The sequence below is a fragment of the Notamacropus eugenii genome, chromosome 5, assembly GCF_028372415.1.
Source record: "Notamacropus eugenii isolate mMacEug1 chromosome 5, mMacEug1.pri_v2, whole genome shotgun sequence".
NCBI classification, from domain to species: domain Eukaryota; kingdom Metazoa; phylum Chordata; class Mammalia; order Diprotodontia; family Macropodidae; genus Notamacropus; species Notamacropus eugenii.
Window position 1 is genome coordinate 416747613 of NC_092876.1, and position 22734 is coordinate 416770346.

Consider the following 22734-nt stretch of genomic DNA (forward strand, 5'->3'; position numbering starts at 1 on the left):
ATGTTTGATGATAAACACTGAAGTATCAGGGTTTTTTTTTTTCAACTTAAATAAAATAAACTGTATTCTGAACCAAGGCCTTTGCTTTAAAAAAACCCCTTAAATATTCAATAGAGTGAGCTAAAGAAAAGCTAAAAATAGGAAGTAAAAATACCTACCCCAGTTCCTAACCAAATTCCCACAGCAGGCTTTATATAATATGTTTATTAGCTTATAGAGAAATAAAAACAGCCATCTGAAAATAATGTTTTATTTGATTTTTGTTATATCATAAATGTCAGAAAACAAAGCCAAAATTTCACATTTTGGAAATGTGGAAAAAGTCACATACAAATCTCCTACAGGAACTATACAGAAATATACAAAGCATTAATCATTGTTTTTAAGAACTAGTTAGAATGCCCCACATTCTACAGTTTTGCTCAGGTACATTGTTCAAGTGAAGTACATTGTTCAAGTTCAAGTGAACTGCGGAGAAGCAAGGAACTGAAAGAAAAATATTTTATAAATGTTAATTTATATATTTTGTATCTAAGTATTATCTACAGTAGTGCAAATATATCACAGCATGCAAGCAGTAGTTCTAAAGAAATCAATCAAAATTATTTATACAGTATCATAAAAATAGGTATTACACCAAAATACAGACTATTCACACCTTTGGACACTGATTTTAAAACATTACTTGCATTGACTCTTGCTTTAGGGAAATGAGGGGAAGGAAAAATATTAAATAATTCCTAATGAAGTGAAGGATTACCTTCCACACTAAGTTCAAATAAAATTATATATTAGAGGCACAGGGGACAGAGTTCTGGCCTTTGAAACCAGGAAGGCCAAGGACAGAGTCCTTCATCTGATACTTCATCATTGTGTGACAACAAGTCATTTTTCCTCTCTGTGCTCTAGGCCAGAGGTGTCAAACACACAGTGCATTTCCACCAGCAACGTTCCACACTATGACTTGAACTTAATTAAAATGTAATTGGGAAACATTTAACCAAATACATAAAATACAACAGTATATTGTTGTTTTTCAGTTGTTTCAAACTTTTTGTGACTCCATTTGGGATTTTCTTGGCAAAGATACTGAAGCAGTTTGCCAGATCATTTTACAGATTAGGAAATTGAGGCAGATTGGGTTAAGTGACTTGCCCAGGGTCACACAGCTAGTAAGTATCTGAGGCCAGATTGGAATTCAGGAAGATGAGTCTTCCTGACTTAAGACTGGACACTCTATCCACTGTGCCATCTAGCTGCCTATACAATAGGTCATAGATAATGTTAAGATCTGATTTTCTAAGTCAACATGCAGCTGGTAGGGAGTATTACGTATGGTTCCTATTTTAACAGGCCACAGCCTTTAACTGAGTTTGACACCAGAGTTCTAGGCAACTTTCTAACACTATAAGATACAATAAAGGTGCCAACTGGCATTGGTGGATAGGCCTTTGTCACCTAGGAGTTCCTTATATATGTATAGGTCCATTTCCTCTCCCTTGGCACCAATCATGATAAATAACATACATAAAGTATTGGATACCTTAAGTTTTTCAACATACAATTTCCTTTTTAAAAAATGAATCATCTCCTTCCCTTTTAGGAGGGAGAAGCAAAATAATACAATCATTTTGCAGTTCTTTTTTTAAAATTTTCATTTATATGATAGAGAATTTAAATCTAAATGCATTGGTGAATAAAACCACGAAGTAAGAAAAATGAGATTCACACAGACTGGCTTTTTGAAGCTAGAGACCATCATAGCGAACATTAACAGATCCCCTTAATGAGAAAACGTAGAGGTTGAAAAATGAGAGAAATTTTGAAGTTCGCTAAAAATATATTACTTTCAGAAGCATCAAGTTGCTTCGTTTGTTTTAAGCAGCGCATTCTAATCCCTAAGATCCAAGGGTTTAGGGTACTTGCCCCATGTACATAAACAAATACCCACACCCATATATGTATGTATATATACACACAAACACATATGTAACCTGTATATTTTATATGTGTATGTATGTCTGTATTACATAAGAAAGAGAATTCTGTGGAAAGATATTCAACATTTGAACCAAGTGCTTATCATTCATGGTGGAGAATGCAGCCGGATGAATATACATCTCTGAAGTATAAAGATTATTTGTCTAAATTCTGATATTGTCCAGTACATCAAAGAAAGTTTAAAACAGGGGCACTAGAAGGGGCAGAATATGTCTAGTGGCTTTCCCTTTGAAGTTAAGGGAACTGGCCTTAGGTGACAACAGAGACCAAAGACCAAACTACCCAAGAAATGGTATTCTCTGTAGCTCACATGTATGATACAGTTCTTGGAGCTATTTAAAACCACACTTTAAAAATCATTACAGAATGACATCATGTGAAAAACAAAACGAAACAAAAATAACATCTTATGTTAGCGAAATGAACAACATTAGTATTTCTAATGAAATATAAAGTGAAATGTGCACGTTAGTGATATACTTGCATTTACATGCAAAGCTTAGTGACACCTTTGAATTTCTTTCATAAAGAGAATCAGCCATATTCTAATTATTCGTTACATATATACACTAAAGAAGAACTAGGAGCCTTATCATCTGATGAAATGTTTGTTGAAGCGTACGATGCTTTGGTGGAGCGAAGGGTATGAAATAGCATGCCTTTCCTTAAGATTTGTCTTAAAGATTAGATGTCCAATAAATGATTTAAAAAAATATATCAGACTGCTGTGAAATAAGCAAGAGCAGAAATTCTGTAGTCTCTAAGTTATAGTAACAGCTGATGGGCCAGATTCAATGCTCTATGTCACAGAAGAATCTCTATTAAATTGTTCACTCAGTGAATAATTAAATTGGAGCAAAACCCAATGATTGAAGACTTGAGCTTTCAGGGTAGATTTCTAGCAAAATGAGATTCTTTTGTATTTTAACTCTTTTTTTATACTTTACAGAAGTTCTTTTGTATTTTAACTCCTTTTTATACTTTACAATAGTTACTACATAGTGAATCTCAGTGCCCTTGTTTTAATAAACATATGACAATTTACCTACGTCACAATTTAATAGCCACTTCTATTTTTTTAATGTATGGAAGATTTTTTTCTTGAAGTATTAAGTTGGAACACTCCCCCTACCCCCAAATGCCCCCAAAGAGGATACAAGTCCCTTCCTCTACCTCTTGTAGCTACCTCAGCCAACCTGTAAAGTCCATCTTTAAGTATTTGAAGTAAATCCTTCTAATGAACTTTTCTGATTGCTATTTCAGGCATTTATTTCTTTGGTTTGAGACAGCACTTGACTGAGAGGACTTTTGCTATTTCACAACCTAGTTTAACCACAAGAATTGGTGGGATTGGATATGGAGGAAATGGGAAGAGAAGGAAAATGAAACAGGTGACATCAAACTTGGTAGTGTTATGGGAGAAATATGTCCTCTTTGAGTTCAGTATGGTAGGGAATGGCTGCTGAAGTAAAACTACCACAGCGCAGAAATTGTGGAGGTAAAACAAACCTAGATTTTATTATACTTAATGATAGGTTGAGATCTGAGGAAAAAGTAAACGTGAACCCCAATTAGGATTCTAACAAGACCTCTTATAGACAAAATTACATTAGTAACAGAGAGATAATTCGTTTACCTACTGCAACCTTGTTAATTTCTTTTAGAAAAAAAAACAGGTTTTTGTTTTTTTTTAAAGGTAGATTCCTATGCTTCCTTCAGTATCATAAAAGTTGAACAAATTTAGTTAAACAGAATCATAATCTCAAACATCCTTTAGGGAAAATTCAACTGATTCTAATGGGAAAACTAAATCTGATGACAAATTAAACACTGAGTTTGCAAAATCCCACATTTACAAAACTAAAAGGCTACATTTGAAACTCACAATGGGCTAATTGAAAAGAAGGAATTTACATGTCATGAAGACTTGGCCTCCCACAAAGGGAAATTCTTCCATAAATAAAATATTTTGAGATGTTTTTAAGTTAAATTGCTGCGTTCCCTTTTTCCTCTTATTTGGTTTCTTATCTCAGGAAGGTCAAGAATTTTCCCTTAATACTATTATTATTTCATGAGTCATGTTAATTATACACAGACACAATTAATATACATAGACATTAAGTAAGATGAGGTTAGTACTAACAAAAGATAGGCTTTCAACCAAAAATTGCAGAAGGAATGGCCCTGAGCTCTGAATAATGAAAATTAATGAAAGGACATTTTTAAAAATTCCCATTACAATAGTACTTCCTGAACATGCCAAAAAAAATGTACCCAATGTTTTTTTTTCCTTTCTCACACAGGGTACTGATTTTAAATAGGACTTGAGAGTCAAGACATAGCAAAGGGAAAATTATATTGAAAAACATGGTGAGACCTAGGCCCTCTGCTTTTGCTGGTAGGAAGATTTCAAAGTAAGTCAGCTCACACTTGATCAGAAGAAAACACAACTAGTGTGGGATGAAGAAAGAGCATAATTTCTATTATCTCGAATGAGCCTCACTAAACTTTGCTTTCTTAACCATTCCAAGTACAATAAATCAAAAGAGTCAGAACTTTTAACCTAGGACAGAAATCCAACTATACAAGGCAGCAGAGAGAGAAATAGAGAATGATTAAAAAGAATGAATGAATTTTCAAGATAATTTCACATGAAAAGTCTGCTTTTGAAGATATGGAGAAAATGGATGGTGAGATTTTCTTTAAACAGGTATATTATCAATTCCCCTGGTAGCATTTAGGCCCAGAACAACTAATTAGATTTTATTTGTTTTGAAAGAAAAAAATAGCCTCAGGAAACTAAGCTAGTGATTTAGGTTAGCACTATGGGTTTTAGATAAAAGATGGGCAGATTTTCTTAGTAGTGATTGGATAATCATCGAAGAACATAGAACATTGAGGATACCCTGGTGCCAGCTCAGTGACATGCCCTCACAAATGGCCAAAAAGGGATAGTTTCCTGACCACAGAGCAACTGAATCTGCAAATATTAAACTAAAAAATTTGTGTCTCTGCATCACCAAAAAAAAAATAAAAATAAAAGCAGGCACTAAATTTGTGGTAGTTAGTGAGGTAGCTGAGGTAACTGGAACTGGAGTGAGTTGGAAGAAGAAAACAGTCTGTGTTTCCTTGTGTTTTTCAAGGTCACCAACAGAAGTTCATAGAGCAGTAAAGCAAGAACGGAGAAAGTGTGTGGTAGGAAGAGAAATACTAAATATTAACATATGTAAACACTAAGTAGGACATTAAGTATTTTACTTAAAGATCATAAAGTTTATGATTTTTTAAGATCTTAAGTAAAAGTAAAATCTTTCTAAAATATACAGCAAAGGATGTTGGAAATAATGTACAAAAAGAATTATCTTTAGGGAATCAGAAATGTAAGAATTTAAGCCTAAACACAAGAAAATAAAGTCTTAAAAATAAAACACATATAAGAATTCCTTATTTGTAACAAAATAAAACTTAATTCTATTTCCATAAGCATTCTACTTTGAAACTTTCTCTAATTCATACTTTGTTAATTTTTTTTGGTCATAGTCCTAATTAAAAAGTAAACCAATAAGCTCTGGAGGCCTCTAAGTGTTCCATTTTTTAACATCATTGGCATGGAATTCGAAATATTTCCCTTTGGTAGAAGACAGTTCTCTGTAGATTTAAAAATTAGTTTTATGATCAGACTGAGCAATCACTACACTATTCTAATTCTAGTAGAAATCTTGGGAATCATCACTACTTGATTTAGAGCAGAGCGCTATGAAGAAGTCAGAGTCTAGGGCAACATGAAAGGAAGTTACATCTGGCAGAACATAAGCAGCTCACAAAGGGCAAGGATGCAATCATTTTGTACTTGTATTTATACTACCTCAACAGGGATGTCAAACTCAAATAAAAATGGATCCCTGCAAGCCACATGTTGACTTAGAAAACCACAAATGAATATTGTCTATATTGTATTTTTATTTTTTTATTTCATTGACCATTTCCCAATTCATTTCCTTCAGGCTGCACATGGGAGTCATGTGAGGCCTCTTATGATCAGTGGGTCTTGACTTTGACGTCTCTGCCTTACACGTACCTAATAAATATTCATTGAATTGAATCAAACTGTTTTGTTGAAGGATTTATCCTAAAGAGTTTAATTGACTCCACTATCAGAGTTAGAAGTAGGCTTAGCAGAATTCTTCCTGTGTCACCTTTAATGACATAGTTACTTCAGTTAGTAACTGAATGAGACCAGAAAGACTTATTATCTCATATAACACCATAGGGCCTTAGCAGTGGAAAGGAGCCGAGAGAATCTGTCTAATGTTGCATGACCACCTTTGAATTTCCTTTGTTCTGGTTTGAGAAAAGATCTGGTTTTTTGGATGAAATAAGAGACTAATCTCTGTTGTTTGGGTTACTATAGTACTTCTAAAAGAGAAGCCACTGTTATGGAGTTTCTTTACTTGGGGGGGTCATCAAACTATTCCCCAGGGTCTAATCTACCAGTTGTCTGCCTTTTAATCACCCATAAGCTAAGACTAACTTTTACATTTTTCAATACAATAAAACTTTATTTAAAAATGTAAAAGAAATTCTTAGATCCCATTCAATAAAAACATGCAAAAAAAAAAAAACCCAAGCAACATTCTGTAGTTTGCCAACCCCTGTTTTAGTGCATATATTTATCATTTTTGACACTTCCAAATGTTACTTCTGAGATTAATTTCTCATTAAAGTCCTGGTCAACCCGGAGCCTTTAATGCCCTAAATATACTCATCAGATACAGAAAAGGGGGCTCAAAAAGTTTTGAATAAAGATGAATTTAAAAGTTCACCAGCCTGAAGTTTTCCAAGCAAAATTTGTAAATGTTACATCATCTATCTTGAAAAGAACCATTAAAAATAAATTACGTACTTTCATTCTTGCCATGTTCCTAGTAACAGACCCCCAGAAAAGGACAAACTAGAACCTGGATAAAAACTTAAGTAGGTAGAAGCTATACAGGTTTCATTCTTTCCCCCAACTGATTTAGTTATATAGGTCAACTTAGACACATGACAGAAGTACTAATTCCCTTTCTCTACACCTCTGAGGAAGGGTGTCTTAGAAGAATTACGTTTTTGATTTTAAAGAAGAAGCAGTACTTTAGACAATATATGGAAGAGTTCCTCTCTAGGAAAAAAAAAATAGACTTCCAAATAATTTCTTTTCCTATTTTCAAAAACTGAGGCAAAGTTGCATTCCCTCCAATGATACAGATCATAATCCACTCATGTTTTCTTATCCTGTATAAGTCTTATTCATGACTTCCTATAAATTCTCCATATGAGTCTCATCTAAACTGCTAGGGGGTCTTTCCCTAGCATATTGATATTGCATAGATAATAGTGGAGCACTTGTTTCTTACCACCCTATAATTCTGATTTTTCAGAGATTGTTATTATTTGCCATGGTCTTCAGTTATAATATCATTACTGAAAAAAAGGGGGTTTTGCTTGAAAGAGAAGGTTGGGATTGCTGAACGTGTCAGTTTGTCAAATGCTATCCAGCCTTGTCTTTTCCTGCTTAATTCTCAGCCTAGCTTTTTATCGATCTACACTGTTTGTGGAGGATATACGTGCTGATGGACCTGGTTAATAGGCTGAGTAACCAATTGTATTTCATCTTCAACAATAGGTATTCCTCATCTGTAATGTCTCGATTCTTGATTTAACCCACAAAATATAGACATAAAAATAAATACCTCTTCTCTTAGAGATTTGCCTTAAAGATTCTCTAAGAAAATAATAAGTATCTTTTGTCTAATATGCAAGTCCCTGTTTATACCTCACTTGATAGTTGTAAGCAGTGATTGTCCAATGGCTACTAGTATCATGCTATCTATAGTTATGGGAGAAAGGGTGCTGAATTTGAAAAACTCCAAATGTGTTATTCATTACCTATACAAACTTGGGCTTAATCTCCCTAGCCCTCAGTTTCCTCATTTGTAAAATGAGGGGGTTCGACTAGATGACCTCCTATGTACTTTCTAGCTCAAAATCTATAGTCCTAACTTTAACCAAAAAGAACGTTTAAGGCTGCATTTTGCTACATCCAAACAAATGCTATACATATGAACATATGTTCACACACATGTAAAATGAATGAGGACTAGACAAAGTGAGACCTTATGGTCTCTGTACCTTTCTTCCAGTTAGTTGTGTAACTATGAAGATGTTATCTGCTATAGAACGTCATTTATGAAAATTTGTTTTTACCTCATATTTCTTCCATATGTGTACAAATTTTCTCTTAGATATTTTGGAGAGGTGAGAAAGCAGGTATATGAGATGGCAGATATCAACATACTGTCTATCCTTTTTTCCCCATAATGATTATCTATAACTTTTTCCCAATTATTTGGTCTCATTCCCCTTTTTTTGATGTCTTGGGAATCTACCTCTCAAAGCCCCCGGTGTCTGAAGTCACAAAGGAAGTTAAAAAATGGGAAAAATAAAACTTCAGAGAAATCATTATGTTGGAAGACTTCTTTGCTTTTGAAATATAAAGAAATCAAATTCTGAATAAAAGAGAACTGTCTTCAGACACTTGGTACAATGAGAGGTGCAGGAATGGATGCAGTAAACAAGACAGAACTGACTTTAAGATAGAAGCAGTACCACCAACAAAACTGGAAATGTTTACATGGCACACCCCTAAGACACGCACATATATGTGTACATATACATACATACATACGTACATCTGCAAATGAAAGTTCCTAGCTTGCTACTGAGCACTAATTCATGAATGAACAGGCTTGCCAAGAAGGGATCTTCAAAAGAAAATCTTCAAATATATTATCCCTAAGGAAGTTATTATGGGAAAAGAAAGAGTCACTTTCACTTTCGCTAATTTGTTTTTTTCAGATTGTTCATGAGGTCTCTATTTTCAGGATTTGCTTCTGCATTATTCCTGCTCATTTCTAAGGCAAATCAGTTCTGCAATTAAACAAAGCCTATAAAGGTCAATTCGACACTTCAAATTATATAACTCCAGGATACTTTCTTAATATTCACAAATACTTTCTTATTAGCCAAGACACATAGCAAAGAACCCAATTCATAAATGCAAATAGATCTCCATGTATTCTCAATTAAATCATTAAGCTTTTCCTTTCAATAAAATTCTGTGGTTTTTTAAAAAAAATCCTTCTTCTCCTTAGGGAAGGAAAAAGTTAGTTTCTAACACTACCAAAATTACAAAATCTGTTTAGCAATATTGATATTTTAATGTTTTAAGGATACATGAAGGTGTCACTAAGAAGTAATAGCAACCTGAGCGTATTAGTTTTTAAAAGCATTGTAAGTTATTGTCTGGCTTCAGAGGAGCCAGAGGCACTAGTTACTAACTGCCACTCAATCAGCAATGTAATTTGCCTAACTGACCAACACACGCTGTTGTGCTACTACACAAAATAACTAAATGAAAAGGCTTCATTGAATTGTTTTTAAAACACTGTTTTAAAGTTGTGAAGTAACCTTGGAAATAATCTAGCTCAAATTCCATATTTTACAAATGAGTATATAGTGAGACTGAAAGAGGTAAAGAAAGACTTGTCTATTAATACAGACTACTTCATTAAAAAGATCTTGATTTACGTTGGAAATGCCTACCACCTTTTAGAATGGTCAGGAAATACATAGATAATATGGAGAGAGTCCTGAATATTGAAATCTAATTTCCCTGGTATTCCTGTAAGATATACTAAAAATTTCTACTCCAAAGGACTTTACATCATTTTCTTACACTGCAAATGAGGGAAAAAACTCCACCATGGGCTCAACTTGGTTAAAGTTTCTGAAGTGAAATGGCGACAGTTAGTGCCACATGTAAGGGGTACAGCGATGTAGCTGAGATCAGTGGAAAAAAAACTGGTTAGTAATCTAACCCAAAAGTACATAGTCTGTTCCAAGAAATACCCTTGTAAATGTCTCAACCACTTCCACACAAATTACAATAATTGCTAATAATATATAGTTAACATATGGTATTTCAACTCTGGAATGTCAGTTTTGCATTCACTGTCTGAGCCGAAAATTCACTTTTAAATTGAACCTTTAATTTTTTTTTCCTTTGTAGTGGTCAGATCCACCTAAGAAGCATGCCATCTATAGAAGTAAAAGGGCTACTAATCTTTACTACTTGAAACATGAAGTATCTGGAAGACAATTTTTTTTTCAGATGAGTTAATCAAGTTTGATGTTTATTTCCCTTGTCTTTTTAAAAAGTTCATCGTAGGCATGCTATGCAAATTTTAAATGTGGTTTAAAGCATATGACTCAACCTGAAACATTTTTTATCCTTTCACAAATTCTGAACCTGAAGTGAGAACAATTTGCTGTTTTGAGACTCCATTAAACAATCAATTACAATTCTTTAATCTAAATTACTTTTCACAAATAATATGTAAAAGACACATTTGCTTGAATGTTAATGAGATTTGTACAATTTTTGGCATGGAAAGTTACTTCTTAAGAAAAATAGTCTTAAGGAGACAAACCTTAGAAAATTGAAACCGATTTTTTTAATAAAGAAAAATAAAGAGAAAGATAACCCTGTGTTCCAGCTTCTTCTCTCCCCATCCTGGTATACATAGTAATCAGTTCCTGAAAAAGTTCTCCATGAAGAAGTTGCTTTATAATTCCATGTCCAGCACCTCAAGTCATCTTGTCATAAAGAAGGATTTTGTAAAGGAAACATCCAGTCACCAGTAATATTTTAGGTACATCATCCTTGAGTATTAAATTCTGCTTTAAAAAAAAACTCATCTATATCTTCTCCCTAGTTAAAATTATAAAGGACAATGGAGAGGTGACCCAACCCAACTGGACTGAGAAGCTGAACACTTGACATCCAGAAATGTAATATAGTTTTTAAGAGTTGGGCGAGATACTGACCTGAAAACACAAGACAAGTGCCTGTAATTGAAACTTCTAATTGTCTCCCTATTGGAATGTTTTACCTCTCTGCTCGGATTTTATATCGGAGGACAAAATAGGCAATGAGGCGAAGGGAGATGAAGAAAATCCCAAGAACTATAAAGTCCAAGTAAAGTTTGGCATTTTCCACATCCAATTCTTTCAGTATGGCTTCTGATTTCTGAAAGTGGCAAGTCTCTTCAATGTCACAATGAAGATCTTCTCTATCCAAACCATAGATGGAGAGGATGACTCCCTCAAATCCATACCTAGGGAGGAAAGCATTGATTATAATCTAAGTATTTCACCATCACACCAAGTCAACAATGGTCACTTTCTTCATTACACTAACCTAAAATTCAAGAATTGTAAAGCTGCAATGATGCTAGAAATCCTTCAGTCTAACCTTCTCATTTTGTAAATGAGAAAATCGAGGCCAAGATCATCAAGTTACTTGTTACAGGTAACTCAATCAAATTGCTTGCACAGCTACTTATAGTGTCTGAATCTTCACTGTAACTTTTTCTGACACCCAATCTAATATTCTTTCTGTTATGCTAGGCTACCTGAGACTCTACACTTTCTCACTTATTAGAAGTCCATACATTTTATCTTCTGGACAGATCTCCTCCTCTTTTCTCCTACCACGAGTACATTTAACATTCCAACATATTCTGTTCTTTTCTATAATATCTCTGTATTATCATTATCTGGGTGTCTTTCTCCATATTTTTCTGCTGCTTCCCTGTCTTTTAAAGACGTCTCCCTTAAAATAGCCACAGCTGATCAGCAATAAAAAACAAATCCGCTTCAACAAATAAATATGCTCTCATAATGAAACATATCAGCACTCTCATCATGGAAAAGAGGCTTATTGTGTACGTTATCAAATGAATTCAGTATGTTCAAAGTAAAGCTTTTAACTGTTTAATTTAATTTAATTTAATTGTTTTAATTGCTTAACTGCTTTTCTCACAAGTGAGGGTTCAATCTAGAGGTAGGGAAGACTTTTTTTTTCTAAAGAGTTCCTGTGATTAAAAGGCAAAAGGCATCAATAAAGTGTACTTTAAAAATACACTCTGGACAATTTACTTGATATTAAGTAACTGTATTAAGATTTGAGGGAGCAACTTATGAAAAACCTAAAGCTTTTTGATCTAAAGGAATTCTCTGCTATGGGACACAGTGTATTGTTTCAGATTATAGATATTTTGTTTTTGTTTTGTTGGTGTTGTCTTTTTGGGAGGCAATCAGAGCTAAGTGACTTGTCCAGGATCACACAGCTGGTAAGTATCTGAATCCAGAATTGAATTGAGGTCCTCCTGACTCCAGGACTGGTGCTCTAGCCACTATGTGACCTATCTGCCCCTAATCATGGACATTTTGAAAAAAAAAAATCTGATTTGTTGGTATTAGAATGTATGCAAATCGCTGAAACCTTGCTATGAATTTTTTTCCATTTTCTTTGATTTTTGGGGGGTGTATTGTAAATTATTTTTTCTGTAGTTTTATCTTTGAAATCTCTCATCCCATAGTAGTTCTTTATTATGTTACTTATTTTCCTTTCTTTGATGATTTCCTTAGTTATCCTATCATCCTTTGCCTCAAACCATGAAATTCAAAATCTTGAATGTGCCCCTCTGAAGGTGGTGAAGATTAATTGAACGGCTATTGGGGGAAGCCTATACCAGGTGTGGAATGTCTGTACCACCTGGACATTAAAAATAATCATTTACTTTCAAAATAATAATAGCCAGCATTTACGTGATGTTCAGTAGGTGCCAGGCACTGTGCTAAGCACTTCATAAAATGATCTCATTTGATCCTCACAATAATTCTTTGAGGTAGGAGCTACTATTATCCCTGTTTTACAGAGAAGGGAACCTGGGCAAACGGAGGTTAATTGACTTACCCAGGGTCTCATAGCTAGTAAGTGTCTAAAGCTGGATTTTAATTTAGCTCTTCCTTACTCTAAGTCCAGTACTCCATCCATTGTTCTACCTGGTTGCCTCTAAAGATATCCTTGATTCAGTAGCCATGGCAGCCACCTCTGTAAGGTAGGAATCCATGGCCTTCTCTTTGGGTTACAGGATAGGGGTGTTTAGCAAAGGAATGCTGTGATGCATCATAAGGTAGACAGTGATGGCTTTAGGTGATTATTCTTTCTCCCTACAGTTAATTTTAAAATTTATTTGACTCAGTAGTCACTGAGTTAGAATCCAGTGCGGGTTAAGAGAAGGAAATAGGTAAAGTGTGAGAAGAATAACACAATTTTTTTCTTCTTCAATTTTCCGTGGAGTTGGTTATCTTGCTGAAAATTTCTCTTTATTCCTTTCCTTCAATCATAGCTACTTTTGCTTTGTTTGATCTCTTTTCTTACTGCTTTTTGAGGAAGAATTGGGAAGATTTTTATCTTGGTCACCTTGGAACACTTCCTAGTAGATGTCTTGGAGTCTTAGCTCTTCTAGGTATGAGATTTTGGAGAACATTTCAGTTTCCTCAATCTCTAAAATGAGAGTAATGAACTAGATCAGAGATTCTTAGCTAGGGATCCCCAAGGAGTCAATGGATAAATTTCATGGGATCTGAGAACTTGGATGGAAAGAAAAAAATTTATTTCAATATAATTGGTGTCGTGTAATTTTATGCATTTTATTTTACAAATTTAAAAACATTATTCTGAAAAGGAGTCCTACCAGACTGTCACAGGGGTTCATGTTAAAAAAAAAGTCAAGAACCCTTAGATTAGATGATCATTAAGAACCCTTCAAAGGTTAACATTCTATAATTCTAATATAAATTTATGTCAGGCTATGTACCAATATATTTCATCTTCCTTATTTTATATGAGAAAAAAATCTCATGCATGCCAAATATTTACTTGTTTCGTCATTTCTTTGGAGTGTGGCAGACTTCATTTTTTCACGTCAAATATTGAATGGGAAAAAGGAATTCCAATATGATATAAGGAAGAGGATTTGGCTAGCTTTAGTGAGCAAATGTTTATAGCGTCAATTACAGAACAGGAGCAATTCTCACCAGTCATGTCATGAGAGTTAAAAATAAAGTCACATCAACTTGCTTCTCATACATTACCTGACATAGGAGATATAGGACATCCACTGTAGATACGCTGGAATGGTATCAAAACTGACAAAGAATCCTGAGAAAAGAAGTACCGGAATAGCTGTCACAGGACCCACAAATGTCGCCACCTAGACAACACAGAAGGACAAAAATAGAAAAAGCTGACTTCCAGTGTATGCAGATAAAAACAGAAGGTATTCTACCTTTTCTCTCAACAATTCAATTCAGCGAACATTTATGAAGTTCATGTTAAGGACAGAAGTCACTATACTAGGCACTAGTTAAGAGAGACAAGAATGAAAAAGTCTTATTTCCCAAAGAGACAATTACATACTATTTGAAAGGTAAAACGTGAGAAAATATAAGTAGTTGAAGGACATTGGGGAAGACTTCTCAGAAAATATGACCTGTGAGCTGTCCCTTGAAGGAAGATAGGAAGTCTAAGAGATGAAGATCAAGAAGAAATACATTCTAAGGAAAAGGGTTACCCGTTACATAAATGTACAGAGGCAGGGAAGCTCCTAAGTTTGGGAAATATGGAGAAATTTGGCTTAGCTGAAGTATAGATTGTGAGAGAGTAATATGAAATGAGAATGAAATGATATTTAAGCACATGTTCTGAATTTACTCTCATAACATCCACAACCACTCGAAGATCGGGTTTCCAGATTATAACTAGCTTCCCTCCCCTTGACTTATCCAGGGTTTTAGGGGACTCCAAAGGACTTGATGAATGGTGTGTTTATAATTCTACATATCATGAATACCCACTGGTACGCTATGCATTGATTATTAAATGATATCCAATAGTCAGCCCAACTTAATTAGCTTTTAGAAACAGGTATTACTAAGGTGATATAATAAGAAGAATTGATATAATCATTCCCCCCCCTCAAAAAAATACAGACTCTCTCACAATTATAAACAGAGTCCAGAGGAAAAGGGGCTCAAACTTAGAGAGCTCATATGGCCAAAAAACAAAATAAACTCACAGCTTCTGGGAAGTCATTTGTTAGCATCCTCCAGGTGTACCCCTTACCGGGGTATGGCTTTCTCCTGGGCTACTTGAGGGGAGAGCCCCACATGCCCAGGATTCTCATCTGGGACCAGGTTTGCCCTCTGAGATACAGGGGTGGATTTTTCTTTTTCTTTTTTTTTTATTGTTTTGGGTTGAAGCAGAGAGCACTAGCAAAGGCTAAAATAGGCAGTGACCTATTGTAAAGTGATTTTTATTAAATTGAATTACTATATATTTGGAAGTATGGAAAAATGTCAATTGCTAGATTTGATAATGAACTTTTCCTGAGACTCTTAAATTTAAGGTATTTAAAAGGATAATAAAGAGGCAGCTGGCAGTATAACAGATAGAGCACTGAGCCTGGTGTCAGGAAGCCCTGAGTTCAAATCCAGCCTCAGACACTAGCTCTGTGACCCTTGGCAAATCACGTACCTCTGTTTGAATTTCTTCAAGTGTAAAAGGGGGACAGTAACAGCTACCTTGAAGGGTTATTGTATGGATCAAGAGGTAATATTTGTTAAAAAGCACTTAGCAGGGTGTCTGGAACATAGATGTTATTTAAATGCTTATCCTATTTTCACCAATCCATTAGCTCCTTCCTTAAGTCATTAGACAGTCATCCAGGATTTGATATTATGGACTTTGCCAAACATACTGAGGACAGCAGTTATTAATCTTGGGAAAAGAGGGTAAAGGTGGGGATTGATTAACTCACTCAATCTCTACCTCCATTTATAGTAAATAACTCTTGCCTTGATACATTATATTAGGTGAGAATACACTATTGAACCATTTAATCAATCCAAGCCATTTAACTATTATATGTCAAGCCCCTCCAGGCTCTGCATGTTTTTTATAAAATAGCTCTGAATTCAACGCTGGTATTCAAGTGTCTGACAAGATAGAGGGAAGAGCCATTCCAGCTAGCCCCTGAGAGGGAATTACTGCGTAGCAGGTTGGGGGAGAGGTAGAGTTTCTCTTCCTCCTCCCTGCTCTGACCAGAAGATGATCTTGTGAGCTTCAGAGAGCTGGAAGAACTGGGCTTTTCATCAGTGTCCTGGCAGCATCCTGGGAGAACAGCCACTGGCAGCAGTGTCTTCATTGTGAACTGAGGACAAACTAGAAACATGGAGGAATGGTAGCTTCAAGACTTTACAAGTAACCCAGAAGAAAACTACATCATACCTAATCATGTCACTCTGTTAAGTGAGATAAGGAAACTGGACTGGCTTTTTCTCCCCTGTAATAACAATGTGCTGTTCAAGTTACTTGTCTTTTGCTTCAGTTTCCTCACTTAAAAATGGGGATAATAATGGACCTACCTTCTTCCAGAGCTGTTGTAAAGACCAAATGAGGTAATAATTGCAAAGTGCTTATCACATTAGCCTGGCACATAGTAGGTACTTAATAAATGCTTGCTTCTGACCCCTCTACTCTGGGCCCAAACACAAAGGTCAGGTTTAATCACTGGCCAACTCAAAAAGGAAAAGAAAATCAAATTTCCTATCTCAGCAGAAAAGCTCAGTCTCTAAGGAGATGCCAGAATATGTGACATTCTTTTCATATGGCTTAAGGACCTGGAATAGACTGCAAGTCATCCCCTCATCCTTTAAGGGAGAAACTCAGCTGTCCAGATGAAAATACTTCCATGATTCCTTCAGTGAATAAGATCATCAAACTAGCCCAGGAAACAAAATTTCTAAAAATCCATTTCTACACAGGGTATGCCAGAATTTTTCCTAGGGATTCTTGTACCAGAGGCAACTCTTTGAGGTCCAGGCTAATTTTCTCTAGGTCTTATACCAGAGGTCACTTAAAGTCTTCCTTGATAGATCCCTACTACTCTAAGGGTGATTCAAATGTAGTTTCTAACTTACCTCTCCCTAGGTCAAGTAGCTTCACTTAGAATAAAAATAATATTCAGAAAAGCTTTCAAAAGATACAGAGCACCCTCAAAGGGATTAAGTCCTAAAGGGCTGATAACTCAGAGTTTCTGGGCCACCTAGTCCATCTTATAGACAGACAAGCTGTCTAGAATCATGAGTAAGACAAGAAAAACCTTGTAAAAATTTTAAAAAGGTATTAGAATATTTTTGAAGTAATATGGTACACTTTAGATGAACTTCTAGGCACTACTATTTTAAGGATGTAAAATAATTGCTTCTCATAATATTTACAATACTCATGTTGGGTAGATTAATATAGTAAGTATTAGTAAATAAACATGTGAACATTTAAAGTCATTTTAAAAAACAAGCTTGACTTATAAGTCAACATACCAGAACCTTACTGTACAATTGCAGTCTAAACAAAAGAGAAAAAAATGCAATTTTTTTTTCTGGTGAATTCTGAAAACTAGAGTTCCAGTTAAAGAATTTCTCTAGGGGGTCCTGCAAGTGCAACGGGCCTCCAATTTATCTGGGACAGGCCCCCTTATGTAATAATGCTCTGGACTTACTCTCTCCCCACCCTGCTTGCACTGGCAGTTCAGGTCCCCAGAGTAGCCAGATTCTTCTCCACTCTGTCAAACTTGTGGTAGGCTGCAAGCAGCCACAAAACCTGCAAGCCATTTCTACTTGAGTTTGACCCCACAGATCTGAGGGACCCTGAAGAGCAGGCATAGAGTGTCTTTATAATTCTATGGTTCATAAGGCATCTGCTGGTGGGCTTCATATTGATTATCACTTGATATTAATTAGGGAATCCCCTGACTTAATTAGCTATGTTAGTAAATGGGTATTTACTATGGTAGTATAGTAAGAAGAGTATGTAGAAAACATTCTCTCAAAAGCCTGTGGCAGACTCTATAATAATGATTTACAGAGATCAGGGGAAAGGGGGTGCAAACTTAGGGTGTTCATATGCCAGAACTCAAAGAGTCTGGAAGTCTTCAAGCTGTTCTCCCCTAATATAGGGTATAGCTTTCTCCTGGGGGTACTTTTAAAATCATGAAGCTGCCTTTCCTCAGTGTTTCTAGTTTGTCCTCAGTTTCTAGTACAGACTTGGCTGCCAAAGCACTAAAAAGTCCCACCCTCTGAGGCTCATAAGGCCACTGGACGAATCAGGGGAGGGAGGAGGAAAGAATGCTCTAAGCAAGGGAAGGGAGAAGAAGACACTCTATTTCTTCCTCCCCAGTCCCAACTATTCCACTCCGGAGCTCAGAGAAAATGGCCCTCTACTATCTTGCTAGACACTTGAATACCTGGTTTTGAGCTTACTACATTAAACAAAAACCACAAGGATTTGGAGTCTATGTTCATTCATTTAATACCTTGGATTGATTGATTTGATTGTTTTCTTATCTGAGAAAGGCTTTAGGGCTAGATACTTTCTTTAGGGAACTTGGGGAGAGAGTAGTCACTTTAAAATTGATTGACTCAGTTCCCACACTTACATTTAAATTAGAACCAGCTTCTGGAAGACCTAAAAAAAGTAAAAACTGAGCAGTTTTGGGTTATCCTTGAGGTAATGGGGAGTCACTGATTTTTTTAATAGGGTAGTAACAGCTATGGAATAAAATGGAATACAAAAGCATTTAATGTGTTCCCTATAGGCTAAGTATTATGCTAAATTCTAGGGATACAAATACAAAATGGAGACAGCCCTTACCCTTAGATAGGTTACATTCTAGTAGGGGGGCAATATCAGGGGCATGGCGGTCAGGGATGGGTATTTTGTCTAGGAAGTTAATAGGATTAGTCATAAGCAGCCATTAGTCTGCCATTTATCATGGTATTACTATTTCCAAAGCAATAGACGGGAAATGAGGTCATAGGTAAATGGTGGCAGCGAAAATGAAAAGATACCAAAGAGGGAATAGGGAAGGGGTGGGGCCAGCTAGAAATCAGATGAATTCACATTGAATCACTAATCACCACCTTGTAGCCACGGCGAAGGAGTTCCAAAGTTGAGTTAACTCTCTCTTGGTCAGACTTGCGTCTCAAGAAAATTATTCTGGCAACTGCGTGGAGGATGAATTAGAAAGGGAAGAGACTCAATGAGGGCCAATATTCCAGGCGAAGAGGGATGTAGGTCTAAAGTAGGGTGCTTACTGATTTGAGTAAAGGGAATGGATGTGAGAGATATTGTGGAGGTAAAATTAAGATTTGGAAACTGGATATAAGGGTGATGGCATGAAATGAGTTAAAGATGATTCAGAGGTCCTGAGCCTTCATTATTAGGAGAAAGTTATGGTTCTTGACAGGAATTGGAAAGTTTGAAGGAAGGTTAGGTTTAGGGGAAATGATGAAGAACATATTAAATTCAAGATGCCTACGGGAAATCATGGTGGAGATGTCCAGTAGGTAGATGAAAATGTCAGACAGTTAACTCTGTTTGCCTCAGTTTCCTCAACTGCAAAATAGGAATAATAACAGTTACCTACTTGTGTTATGTGAGAATCAAATGGAATATTTTAAAGTGTTTAGCACAATATCTGTCACATAGCAAGTATCACACAAATGCTATTTAGCATTATTATTGTTATTCATGAGAAAAAAAGAAATGTTTCTTTCCTATGAAGTTGTTTTAAGAAAGAAAATGGCCTTTTGAAAGAGAAATAAGTCTATATCCCTTAGAACTTAATTATGTATGGTGGGAGTACTGAGAAAGCGGTTACTCGGCATTATTGTCTCACATTTTGAAATAAGAGAACTCAGAGTAACCACATTGCTTTTATGTACAGAGGCTCATTTACCCTTTTGCAGAAGTGAGGGCTAGAAGATTTAAATGTCAGTATCCAGCTGGAATACTTTGTTGTTGAGTCTTGTGAGTTCATTACACATTTTTCAGACCTTCCATCACTCTTACTTATAACAAAATGCTTGAGTCTTCTCCTGGGAACTCAACTCTTTTAGTGACCAGATCCACACAGGAGTTTCTATTTGGGATGAACTTTTATGCCTTGTCTTATAGTTTTCAGAAGGCTGAACTACATCGATGACGTTAGTAATCTCTTGTTAGGTTACCCACTAGACCTTATGCTTAATTATGATTTTTGTTACCAATTTTATTTTGTGGTTGCTGTCCAGTCATTTCAGTCATGTCCAACTCTGTGACTCTATTTGGGGGTTTCTTGCCAAAGGCACTGGAATGGTTTGCCATATTCTTCTCCAGTTTATTTTATAGATGAGGAAACTAAGGCAAACTGAGTTATAGTCATTGAATTCAGGAAGATGAACCTTCCTAACTCAAAGCCTAACACTCTACCCACTGTGCCACCTAACTGTCTAAGGATACAAGTTAGTTTTTAACCCTGCACAAAACAGTCAGATTGTTCTAAAGGACATTGTAAGAGCCTGGCTCATTTATATTTCAATAACACAGAAGTTTATAAGGGACAAAACCGGAAAGCTAAAATGTAAAAGAGAAGGGCTTTTAGACATAGAAGATTCTACATTCAATTACTTATGAAGAGGGCAGTGAGATAATGAACTTTCCTCTACAACTCAAATTGCATCCATTCCTTTTTCCTGAACTACTCATTCTATATTAATCATATCATTAAATTCCCATTCACTATTAAAAATAGGTGCATCAAAAGTACTTGCCTTTATACAACCAAATTATCTTCATCAACTGTAAGACGGTTAAATTTAGCATGAGTTGTATGTACAATCTTTATGGAGAGCTTTAAAAGTACACGTAGCACTATGATGTTACCAAAGAAGAAATATCTAGTAATTACAACAAATACAAAGTGTTTTGTTTTCTACTGTGAACTGGTGATAAAGGGAATTTTAGAATGTCAATCTCTTGGGAGTAATAAGAACTGGAAATGAAAAATCAAGGAAATGGATAGAAAAAAATGACTTTTACAAGCAAAGCCTCAAAAAAAATATGCAGCTTGGACACAAGTCAACAAAAATTGCTAGAGAAATTAAAAACAAGTGTTAAAGAAGGAGCTAACATTTTATTTTGAAAAACCAAATAAGAACACTAGGGGAAAAGATGGCAAAAGAGGCAAGAGGTTAAGAAGATTTGAAAAGAGAATTATTGACTTGGAAAAAGAAGTACAAAACCTTTAACTTCTTGAAAGTTAGAATTGGCCAAATGGAGGCTAATGAATGACTCCATGACACATTAAGAAATAATAAAATAAAGTTGAAAATCTGAAGAAAAATAGAGGAAAATGTGAACTATCTTATAAGAAAAAAAATGATTGACATTGAAAAAGAGATTGAAGAGAGATTATTTAAAAATAACTGATTTTCCTGAAAGCCATGAGCATCAACAAAGAGTCTAGATATCATATTTCAAGAAATCATAAAAGAAAAACTGTCGAGATATCTTAGAACCGGAGAAGAAAGTAGAAATTGAAAGAATCCTTCAGTTACCTCTAGAAAGAAATATCAAAATGAAAAGTCCCAGGAATATTATTGCCAAAATCTAGACCTCCCAGATCAAGGAAAAAAAATACTGCAACAGCCATAAAGAAAGAATTGAATTACTGAGGAGCTACAAACAGGATCACACAAGTGGAGAGTTTAGATTGTGATATTCTAGGAAGAGAAGGAAGCAAAGGACCTAGATTTATAACCAAAAATAACCTACCCAGCAAAACTAAGTATAATCATATGGGGGCTAGGGGGAGGGATGGATATTTATTGAAATTGGGGACTTCCAAGCATTTCTGATGAAAAGGCCAGAGCAGAGTAGAAAATCTGACATGTAACCACAGGAGTCAAGAGACGCATGAAAGGGTAAACATGAATGAGAAGTTATGAGGGAATAAGCAAGGTTATACTGCTTACATTCTTATATAGAGAAATGAAAGATGTAGCTAGTCAGAACTTTATCACCAAGAGGTCATAGAATAAATATAATTAGACAAATGGTCTGGATGTGGTTCTGTTGTGTTTGGATGATCTTAAAAGAAGAATAGAAGAGTGAGGAAGAAAAATGCACTGGGAAAAGGGGAAAAGGAGAAGAAGATTGGAGGAAATTATCTCACATAAATGGTTTGAACAAAGAACAATAAACAAGAAATGGCCAATGAAGGGAGTGAGCAACATTTGAAACTTACTCTCATCTGAACCAGTTAAGGAGGCAAGAATACATATATACACAGGTGAGCACAGAAATATATTTTACTGAACAGAAAAATAGGAAGGAGGTGAGTTAAGGGAAAAAGGGGATAAAAAGAGAAAGGATAAATTAAGAGAGACATTAGTCAGAAGGAAAACAAACTCTTAAAGAGGGGGCAAGGGAAAAAGAAAAGATTAAGTTTAAGAGAATAGGATAGAGGGAAATACAGATTTACCAGTCATAACTGTGAATGTGAATGGGATGAATTCATTCATAAAATGGAAAAGGCTAGTGGAGTGAATTAGAGAACCAGAATCCAACAATATATTGTTTACAAGAAACACCTTTGAAACAGAAAGGCACCCAAAGAGTTAAAATAAAGAGCTGGAGTAGAATCTACTACATTTCAACTAAAGTTAAAAAAAATCAGGAGTAGCATTCATGACCTCAGACAGAGTAAAAGCAAAAATAGACCTACTTAAAAGGGACAATTGGGGAAACTATGTTTTGCTAAAATGTGCCACAGACAATATATTATTATCACTACTAAACATATATGCATGGTTTAGCATCAAATCCTTAAAGGAAAAGTTGAATGAGTTACAGGAAGAAATAGACAGTAAAACTATAACAGCGGAGGAAGCTTATTTTGT

The 22734-nt window shown here is 35.4% G+C and overlaps 1 protein-coding gene across 2 annotated transcripts in view; it reads right to left on the bottom strand.

Moving 5' to 3' along the window:
* Positions 1 to 10069: 10069 nt before the first annotated feature.
* ABCG1 (ATP binding cassette subfamily G member 1) overlaps positions 10070 to 22734 on the bottom strand; it is a 108114-nt gene continuing 95449 nt past the window's right edge. The window contains exons 14-15 of one of the 2 annotated variants that reach the window (XM_072614884.1): positions 14047 to 14165; positions 10070 to 11219 (exon numbers count right to left, since the gene is read on the bottom strand). In XM_072614884.1, coding sequence (XP_072470985.1) covers positions 10991 to 11219; positions 14047 to 14165 — 348 coding nt within the window. In that variant the 3' untranslated portion in view covers positions 10070 to 10990. Of the gene's footprint in view, positions 11220 to 14046; positions 14166 to 16062; positions 16175 to 22734 lie in introns of those variants that run through there. The other variant, XM_072614885.1, reaches the window with a different exon arrangement.